The 10,650-nt window shown below is 45.0% G+C and overlaps 1 protein-coding gene across 1 annotated transcript in view; it reads left to right on the top strand.

The window, feature by feature from the left end:
- The first annotated feature begins 5,439 nt into the window (after positions 1–5,439).
- STT3B (STT3 oligosaccharyltransferase complex catalytic subunit B) overlaps positions 5,440–10,650 on the top strand; it is a 108,091-nt gene continuing 102,880 nt past the window's right edge. Inside the window, exon 1 of the mRNA XM_055321360.1 lies at positions 5,440–6,173. Coding sequence (XP_055177335.1) covers positions 5,860–6,173 — 314 coding nt within the window. The 5' untranslated portion in view covers positions 5,440–5,859. The remainder of the gene's footprint in view (positions 6,174–10,650) is intronic.

Here is a 10,650-nt window from a genome sequence, read left to right as displayed (position 1 = left end):
GCAAATTCTGAAGCTCAGTATATATCAAATTCTCTTGTTAAGCAAGATGGAGCCCGTAGCTCAAGTTTCCTGTTTTTCTGACACCTTTAGGGTGAAATAATAGTATCTTCATATTTTATGACCTTTTTTGAGCGTTATTCTTATTTCATAAGAACATAATTTAAAAATTTCTCTTATAAATATAAGGCAGTTATTGTGACTACTTGGGTTAACATAAAAAATATCCCAAATGTATGGGGATGGGTGATAATACTGTATCAGAATCACTATAATTGTAATGGAAACACATTGAAAGAAAATATTATTTGCTAAAGTAACTATTTACTCATTTATTCCTATAAGGTTTTTAGGAAGAAATGGACAGTTTAGCTACATATCAGGAAGGCACAGAATTTCATGATATTAAAACAAAATGAAGAATCACCTTTCTATCAGGGGATGCCTTTGCTAACAGTGACTATCTTTAGAAAATTTCTACTTGAATTTCTTAATGAAGCATAAAAAAAAAATCCTTTCATTACTTCAAAAGTACTTTCATGAAGTACATGATCTAGAATAGATAATCTAGGGGATATGCTAAATAGAACGGAAGGGTTTTTTTTTTTTTTTAAGAACAGATTTGCATGAATTCAATATAGATGACCTCGTTTTCTGAGCAACTGGCAAATAAAACTATACATGTTAATGGTTTCCATAACATTGGAGCATACTACTCCAATAATTATGCTTAAAGATACACAATCAGTGATGCCAACTCTGCTTCATTGAGGATGTGAAAAGACTGCCTTAAATATAAAATCAAATACCCTTGGCCTTATTTACTCGTAAGAGAAATGCAGATTAAAACTGCCAATTTACACCTCACTTGTTGGCAAAAAGCCCACAGTTTCTTTACACACTCTGCCTCTCACACATTGTGGGAATGCGATTGATACAAGCCTACATGGAGGACAATTTATCTATTGAAATTCCAAATATGCTTATATCAAATTTCCCTTACAGTAGTTTCTCCAACCAACACTCTTACACTTGGGAACAATCACTTCTTTATAAATCTATTCATTGTATCCATATTTGTAGTTGCACAAGATTGGAAACAGCCCAAACACCCACGAATTGGCTATTGATTAAGTGAGTATGGTACAACCATCCTTTGGAATACCATAAAGCCATAAAAAGGAATGAAAAATTTCAGGCAACAATCAAAGGAATGAAAACCAACACACTAAGAGAACTGAATGTGTATTATTAGGTTCAACTGGTAAAACAGAGCTATTCTAGGTATTTCGGGAATAAAGGGTTTAGGGATGATTTCTTGTATGAATGTTGGAAGACTGAGGGAAACTAAGATCAGTGAAGTTGCTGCCTAAAAGTCAGGGTCAGGGAAGCCAACCTTGAAAACTTCAACCTAAAGGGCTGAAACAGGTACTTTTCAAAAACTTTCCAAACATTTCAAAAAAAAAAAAAAAAAAACCTCCCTTACTCTATGTCTGTCTTACTCAATGACAATGGTGTAAGTGGTTCTCACAGCAGCTAAAAAGATGTTGTGAATCGCACATTTACTCATTCTTTTCCATTTGTCTGAAGCCACCTCCCCCTCTTTTCTGTCTTCCAAATCTTGACTGGGTTCCTCTCAAACTCTAACATGGAACCATACAGAGAAGAGGACCTGGGAAATACTGTTCTCAGCTTCTCCCAAGCAATGCAAAGGAGACCACAGAAGGGGGTGAAGATGAGTTGACAACAGACAATCCAGCATAGAGTGGAAAGATGGAAACCCCAAAGACATGTTTGAGCAATGGAATCAATACCAGCAACTATCTTTCTCTGGACTTCATGGTAGAGAAGTCCTTCAGTCACCAAATATTTACAAATGCCAGTCATATGCCAGACTCTGGGAGCTCCCTACCATGCCCAGTGCCCAGTGCAAGAACATGTGTCATGTTGTTTCTAAGAGAATGAAACTTTCTCTTAGACCTGTGCCATTTCTGAGGCACATTATCTGCACTGAAATCTTTTCTTGACCTTATTGGGAAAAGCCAGGAACTGAGCATCAGTCATTTTGTCTTTTCTTTGTGTGCTTTAAAGGCCAGACTTCTAAAAAGGTTGGCCTCCACATCCTTAGCTTCCAAACCCTCCTCACCTGCTGCCATCTGGTTCCTGCTCCCTACCACTTCACTAAAATTGACCTTGCCAAAGTAATTGGTGAAACCCTGATTGCCAATGCCAGGCACACTTTTCGATTGTATCATACATCACTTTTCTCTGCACTCTGTGTCACTCCTGTCCTTACTTTATGTCCCTTTCCAGATTCCATTCTTTTGTTACCGCCCCTAAAAATCCGTTCCTCTCTGGGCCCTCCTGTCCCAGTTTCAGCATCCAAAACACTTAGCAGGATCAAGAAGCTCAAGTGCAGAGTCACAACAACACATTCAAGCTTCAAGCATGAACTGAGTCACTTTTCTATGTTGATGGGTTGGAAATTGAGAATTCACCATGTTGCAATTTATTTTTATGGATTCCTTAGTGGTTCCTTGTAATTCATTCCTTACAAAATATCTGAAATCTCAGATTTGGCACAGACGGACTGAGGAGATCTCTTATTGGTCCCCTCTGCAACGTGCTTTTCACATTGCACTCTTTTCAATCTTTTCAAAACACACAGCTGATGAATTCTCTCACTCCATCTCATACATACCAAATTCTGCTTAAATCTCTTTATGGCTCCCTATTAGTCTCTGGTTAAAACAAAACGAAAACATCTCTTTAACATGACCTACACTCTTTGGCCATTTATTCAACTCCTATCTCACGTAGTTCCACTGAGTTGCAGCCATATTGGCCATTTTCTGGGTTACTTGAACCTGCCTCCCAGGAGCCAAAGCAGAGCCTTTGTGCTTCTCTGTCTAGGTAATTCTTTCCTTTCTTCTTCCCCTGGTCATTTTATCCCCATTCCCAGTGCTGCTTCTGTGGGTAACAGTCTCGTCTTGTGCAGATCAAATTTCCATGTGTTTCTCTTGATAATGTTTGTCGCGTCTCATTTTGGTACTTAGGAAGGTGGTGGTTTACTCAATGCCCATTTCCCTAGGGCTGGGGGTGAGCTCTGTGAGGAAGGAACCACATTTCTCATGTTCCCTACTGCATCCCGTGTCCACATAGTGCTTGGCATAAAGGAGCTCAATAAACACTTGCTGAATGTATTAGTAAGCGAATAAAGACCAAGAATAACAGGGTTTTTTTTCCCCTACCGCTTTAATACTCACAGCTAAGCTGCATTTGCTTGTGATTCTTAACAATTTTTCAAAGTATTTTCAGATAAGCTATCTCATGTGATATTAACAACTGACATTATGAGTATAAGGGGTAACCCATGTAGGTGACTTGGCCAATGCTACATGGCTTGTAAGCAAAAATATGCAACTGGAACGGAGTCTTGTCGCTTTTCAGACCAAGACTTTGGCGATTAGACCACCAAAAAGAGGGCAGCCCGGGGGGCTCAGCGGTTTAGCGCTGCCTTCGGCCCAGGGCCTCATCCTGGAGACCCGAGACCCGGGAGGAGTCCCACCTCGGGCTCCCTGCAGGGGTGTCTCTGCCTCTCGCTCTCTGTCTCTCATGAATGAATAAATAAAATCTTAAAAAAAAAAAAAAACCACCAAAAAAGGAAGCAAGATAGTGTATATATAGCTTAATAGTATCTATACAAAAGATAGTAAAATAGAAACACCAAAATAAAAATATAAAGTTTATTTTAGATTGATAGAACTTTGGTCCATGGAATATGGGCATCAGTACTCTAAATGCTGGCATTTTAGCCTATTCCATTTGGGCTCTGAGAAAGAGCATGTGACCCTTCCACGACAGGGCTCAGTCAATACTCTAGGATAATTCTCACTATAATGTAGATGTTCCACACATTTATCAGCTCTTAAATGAGTTACTGGCAAAGACTACTTCTGGAAACCTTTTCAGTCCTTTCCTTAATGAAACGATCCATTTATTTTTGTAAGGAGACCAGAGAAAAGTCCATCACTTAGCAGGTTAAAAGGATCCATGAGTTTCAAAGACCGACCCCAAACTAAGTAGCGTACTCGTTCATATTTATCTGACGTCTTGAAAAGACCTACCGCTCAAACACAATCGCTACACGTGTCACATTTTTAGATGACTTAATAATTGAGTTCTTTTATAACATCACGCGAACACGGGCTTCTAAGCTCACGCTATTCACCCAAATGACACGGACAAGGACTTTACCCGGAAAATGAATCGGGTATTTAGGGCACCAAAGCTCCGTGCCCTTGGCGGGGTGTATCTTAGGGTAATCCGAGGCTCACTACGCCACTTACGTCTAAACTCATTCTGCCTTGAATTCAGTCTCTGCGGTGGCACTTTCTTGGGGTGGTGGTGGGGGGGGGGAGGGAAGAAAGGGGAGGAAGGTCTAAAAATACAAAGGACGTGCCGAAATTTGCGGACAGGCGTCTTCAATCCGTTGTGATCTACTCAAGAGAATCCAGGGAGAGCGGACACGAAGTTTCACCGGTTTCGTGGATTGCACGCAGCCCGTTCACAGTGAAGCCTGCATCTGCTCCTGTTTCCAGCGAACACACACGACCTTAACAATCTGGAAAATGCAAGAGGTGAAAAGAGCCAAAGAAAAGTCGCACTTCATCTGCCCCCTAGGTCTCTTAGGAGCTCGTCGTCTGGCTCCGGAGAGTTTTCAGCGCCGGCAGAGTTGCCTCCGCTCGCAACCTCGGAAGCAGGACACCGGGGAGGCGGGCAGGGCGGGCAGGGCGGGCCCGGGCCCGGGCGGCGGCGGCGGCGGCGGCGGCGGCGGCGGCTCTCGCAGGCTGCGCTGGGCGCCCCGCCGGCCGAGCCCCGCCGGCCAGCCCCACGCGCGCAAGACGAGCGCAACGCGCCTGCGCGCTCCGTCACGTGGTGGGCGCTCCGCGCAAAGCGGGTTAAAAGTCACGACCGCCGCGAGCCCGCGGGCGCCCGGTTGGTCGGCGCGGCGCCGCTCGCCTCCCTCAAGCCGATTCTGACGGAGCCGCCTCCGCTGTTGTCGACCACCCTCCGACCCCGCGTCCCGGCTCAGCTTCATGCGGCGAGCGGGGCCGCCTAGCACCCTTCCTAGCCGACACCACAGGCGCGCGAAACCGCGTCTTTCAACTGACAATGAAGCCGTAGCCGCGCAGCTCCGCCGCTCCGGGCGCACGGGCGCGAGGCGGGAGGGGCGGGGGGCGGGGGGCGGGGAGAGCGGTTGGGCGAAGCCCCGCCCCGGCTCGCGCCCCCATTGGCTGGCGCCGCGGCGCTGGGCCCGCCCCCTAACGGACCTGTCGCATTGTGACAGGTGGAAGGGCCAGTTCCTGTTGGGTCGGGGGCGGAGTCAGGGGCGGCCCAGCTCCGCCCGGGCTCCGGGGGGCCCCTCCTCCTGCTCTTCTCCGCGGGGCGGGCGGCGGGTGTGAGGGGGAATGTCATTGCTGCGCGGCGCGGTGGTGCCGCCTCCGTCTGCTGCTTCTTCTCTGGCGCCCTCGTCCCGTCGGCTTTCGCCGCTGCCGCAGCTGCACGGGGGACACGGATGGCTGGTGGGGCGCAAGGGCCATCCGAGTTGAGAGCGCGGCGGTCGCGGCCGCTGCTGAGGCGGAGACTCCCCGCCGCCGCCGCCTCCACCCCCTGTCCCCCGGCCTCGCGGCGCTGAGGGCGGGAGCGCGCGGCGCTCTTCCCTCCTCCTTTTTTCTTCCTCCTCCTCCTCCTCCTCCTCCTCCGGGTCCCCGCCCAGCACCCCTCGCACCAGGCGGCGGCGGCGGCGGCGGCGGCGGCGGCGGCGAGGGCGAGGAGCGAGACCCGCCGCCGGGGCACAACATGGCGGAGCCCTCGGCCCCGGAGAGCAAGCACAAGTCGTCCCTCAACTCGTCCCCGTGGAGCGGCCTCATGGCCCTGGGGAACAGCCGGCACGGCCACCACGGGCCCGGGGCCCAGTGCGCGCACAAGGCGGCGGGCGGCGTGGCGCCGCCGAAGCCGGCCCCCGCGGGGCTGTCCGGGGGGCTGTCGCAGCCGGCCGGCTGGCAGTCGCTGCTCTCCTTCACCATCCTCTTCCTGGCCTGGCTGGCCGGCTTCAGCTCGCGCCTCTTCGCGGTCATCCGCTTCGAAAGCATCATTCACGAGTTCGACCCGTGGTGAGTGCCCCGCCGCCCGTCCCCTCCCCTCCCCTCCCCTCCCCTCCCCCCCCCCCCCCCCCCCCCCCCGGCCCGCGGCCCGCGGCCCGCCGGGCTCGTCTCGTCCGGGACGCGGCCCCGCGCCGCCGCCAGGGTCCCGGGGCTCCCGGCGCGCCCCCCGCCCGGGGCCGAAGTTTCCCCCGCGCAGCCGGGCGCGGGGCGTCGGGGTCCCCCGAGAGGCCCCCCCGGGACGGCGAGCCGAGTCCCTCGCCGCGGTCTTGGCTGGCTGAGTCCGGGGCGGCCGCGCGGGCAGCCCGCGGGTCTCCCCTCGGCCGACTCGGGGCGGACTCCGCGCCTCCCCGCCCGCGCCTCTCGCGTTCTCTCCTTTTTACCGGCGCGTTTCTGCTGCCGGAGGTGGGATCGCCCAGGGGGTTGCCCTGTGGCGGCTGGAGGTGACTCCAGGGGTGCCGGAGCCCGTCTGCTCAGCCTCGCAGTGTTACGCCTTTACGGTGCCTCCTTTTTTGCTCTCCTACACAAGAAGGGGAAAAGAGAGCGAGCGCGGTGCTGTAGGAAGGGAAATAATATCCCCGAAAGTGACCTGAAAGGTAGGGACTCTTATTTATTCAACATTAGGTGTTTTCAGGAGTGGCTTTTTCCCAAGGCCCCTAAGTGCACTCAGTAAGCCCCTCGCTGCTGCACGATCGTGTTGTGTTGCTGTTGAGAGCAAGAACATCACTCTGGTAGCCCAGCTGTCACCCTAGGTGTGTTAGGCACGATACCCGAAAGCATGGCATCGGTCCCTTTATTGGTCTCTGCAGGAAGGTTTGTGGATAAGAGAACAGACTGCCACAGTGATGGGGAGCCTTAGGTTATAATCCAGAAGTTGCACAGAACAGCCGGAGTGACCTGAATGTGTTAGGAGACTAACCTATAAAGAGCACTAGCTAATTTAGGCACTGCGCTGGTCTGTGAACTCTATAGATAGGAAGATGGCTTTGAATTTTTCCCCAGCTTTGCCAGCCTGTTTGGGTTTTGTTTGTTTTTGTTTTATACCTGAGCCTATGCCTTTTGAACTAACTTGATTCGTGTTGACCCCCTTGTCAGCCTTGAGTCAGTCATATATCCTTACAAGTAGATATAACTAAACTTTAGGATATCTCTTTTTTCATTTGAATACAGAGAGAATCTTCTTGAGCCATTAATATATGGATTATAAATATTTGGGAAAGTGAATTACCTATGTATTAAAATACCAGATAGAAAGAAGTTCTATTATAGATAGAGAAATTGGTAATGCATCATCTATTGAATACAACAGAGGCCCACTCATGGAGAATTCGGTTTAGGTCAACAGTTGATCACTGGGACATTATCCTTGAAGAGGTTTTAATTTTTTTCTGACACTTAAAAAAAAAAATGACTTTTATGTTGTTTGAAATCATAGAAGAAAATACTGTGAAGCCTTAGGAACGAGATACAGTGTTCTGAGTCTAGGTTTGAAACATTTAAGCAAATTAGATAAAAATGAAATTGGAACCGGAAAATGAAAACTGCTAATATTTTACTGAACAGTGTAAAAAGAGAAAGTTTTAGATTACAGCAGCAGAAGTGCATGGTGACCCAACATGAAGGGTAGCAAAAATTGTGAATAGTTATTTCTGCAGAGAATATCTTTTTTGTAAAGGCCGGATATTGTTTAGTAAGAACTTTGAGGCTGAAATTAAAGATTGCAGAAAAATTCACAACTGAATGATATAAGGTGATTTTTATTTTCCCTTATTTTGAAGGAAGATTAGAAATCTGCATCAAGTCAGCCAAAAATTACTATTGAAATTGAGGATTGTAATTATGAAGTCTTAATCAGGTTGCTTCACAGATAGTATTCCTTTCTATTTTTTTTAAAGTATGGCAGAGAATTATAAAAGTCGATCTTTTTCAAGTTTCAAGAATATGCTTGGAGAGCATAACCTTTTTTTAATCCATGTGAAAATTTCTTTCACTTCTATGTTTTCATGTATAGAAACACATTTCAGAAATACTGTCCTTTAGCTAAAGGTATGAAATATGAACTTTATTCATATACACTAATTTAAAGGTGTATATGCACCTGTTCGTTCTTAAAGATCTACTTAATTTAGGTCTTCTGCTTACTGGTAGTTTTGATATTTACGTTTTATTATATTCTTGATTAGATGCTCCTGCTCATGATGTTAGATAATTGTCGTTAGTATTAAACAGTCTTTTTTTACAATAAAGGAATTGTCCCTATCTCTTACTGTGAACAGAGATTTGCCATTATAAATTTAATGTCTAGGTATAATTTGGGTTGACTTAATGAGAAAATTAGTTTTCAGACCAAAAAAAAAAAAAAATCCCTTGTTTGCTCACTTTTGTTTTTTTCATGTCTTTTGAAGATCTCAAGTAGTTAGGTATCTCATTCTTATAATCCATTCTTTTGAAAAATTTTGAAAAGGGTTAGATTGCCTATCGTTATTACTTTGGATTTTTAAAGCAATTTTTCTTCAAAGCTACTAGGAGTACCAACAGTTTGATCTTTAATCCTAATACTCTAGTGTTACACTACCTTTGGAGTCTCTCAGATTACTATTTTAACATACAGCAATGACATGAACTTTCAATAATATTTAAACATTTGTTTCACATTTTATATCAACAAACCAATTTATTCTGGCCTTCTCTTCCCTTTTTTCATATCTCTGTTACTGGCTTCATTTCTGAAGTCTTTTTAGTGAAAAGTTTACTTTTTCAGTTTGATTGTGAGTTATTTCTATAATTTACAGTAGTTCTCAAATTGCGTAAGACTCTAGTTAGCTGCCAGAGGTGACTCATTGTCACAAAATTGTTTTTTAAATTTGTCACTCCATTTATTTTATAAATCTTACAGTTTTATAAGGGGTGATATATAACATTGGATATTATATATTTACTGAATTTTAAAGTACACTACCCCCCCTTTTTTTTTAGAACTTAGCAACATTTGTGGTATGATCTCCTCACCACTTTAGTAATTCCCCCCCCCCCTTATCAGTTGAGTTTATCAGACATGAGGAAGCAGTTTGAGAATATGTTGTCTGTACTTGCCAAACATTTGGTTGAGCAACTAGTTTAACAGCGCCTAATTTTATCTTCTTTTTATCTGGAGCAAAATGTAATTTCTACTTACTTTTGTTGTGACTATTAATACTTTTACATTATATTAACCAATTACCTTTTCCATAACTGTGATCTTGTTCAATTGTGGTAGCTTTGCCCATAGCTCGCTATGTAGGGAGAGCTGCCTTTTCCCTGCCTGCACAAGTTGCAGTGGGTTCTCCTTAGAGCCCTTGAGAGAGAATTCTCTGAGCCTCTCTTGAGTTTTGGCTGCTGTTAGCTGTAAAAGGGCGGCAGACGTCTTTTTGCAGGGCAGAAAGCTGCAGTTTAGAATTGAAGCTTGGAATATAGTTTTTCGAAGAAACTATGATATAAATAGATTAATTAGTGCAAACATGTTTTCAGAGGATTGATAAACCTATGGAACATAAGCTGTTAGTGAGCTGACAACTAGTTCCTACACTTTGAGGTCTCCATGTTTTTCTTCACTTTTGCAGATGAAAAAAAGAGGCTATCGACCTCAGTTCTGAAGAAGACAAAAGGGGTAACAAAACCAGCTCTAGAAAAAAACATCTCAAATCTTTTTTAAAAAGTTACTTGGACTGTGGCATCATTAGCAACAGCAGTCCACCTGCAGTTCAGAACAGGTATACAGTCACTGGATTCATTGTAACTTACAATTTTTCTAGCCTTGAGCTTAAGATCATTGTAAGTTACAAGAACACTTAGGGTGGAGGTTCAGGGAGTAGTTTGCCTAAAGATAACACTGGTTGTAGACCAAGCATTAGAAGCTCCTTATGGGCTCTGACCTCGTTGTTAACGAATATGGGGGAACTTAATAGCCTATCTATACTTAATCTATTTCTGATTTTTATGCTCCCTGTAGGTTACGAGTATTTTGGGATATGAGAAAATGTTAAGTTATCTTCATTTTAATATCTTAGTATTTGTCAGTGCATATGTGCTCTCAGAAATATTGGCAAGATTAATATTCTAGAGTGACAATCATATTTTTACTTACTTTGAAAACCTAATGCTCTTAGGGACCATACTACTGTTAACCCAAAGTATAAAGCATCCCACAACTCAGCAGATTAGTATATTGTTAAATTGTTAAATTCTAAAAATTTTCGAGCATACAGTAAAGTTGAAAGAATTTTATAGTGAACACTTCTCAGCACCTAGATTCTGTAGTTCATGTTTTACTTTATTTGCTGTCATATCTTTCTAATACTGCTTTTAAATTCTGCTTGTAGACACTGATAGTACATCGTTCACTGTAATATGAAGAGTGTTCTCTTTGTTCTCCAACTCCATGATTAAGAGGATCTCTTATTTCTGGACAACATTTGTTTTCTAGATTACTTGAACATAATGAGTATAAATA

The sequence above is a fragment of the Nyctereutes procyonoides genome, unplaced genomic scaffold (genome assembly GCF_905146905.1).
Source record: "Nyctereutes procyonoides isolate TBG_1078 unplaced genomic scaffold, NYPRO_anot_genome, whole genome shotgun sequence".
Taxonomy (NCBI): Eukaryota; Metazoa; Chordata; class Mammalia; order Carnivora; family Canidae; genus Nyctereutes; species Nyctereutes procyonoides.
Note: the sequence above shows the minus strand (reverse complement) of the source record. Positions and strands in the feature narration are given on the sequence as shown.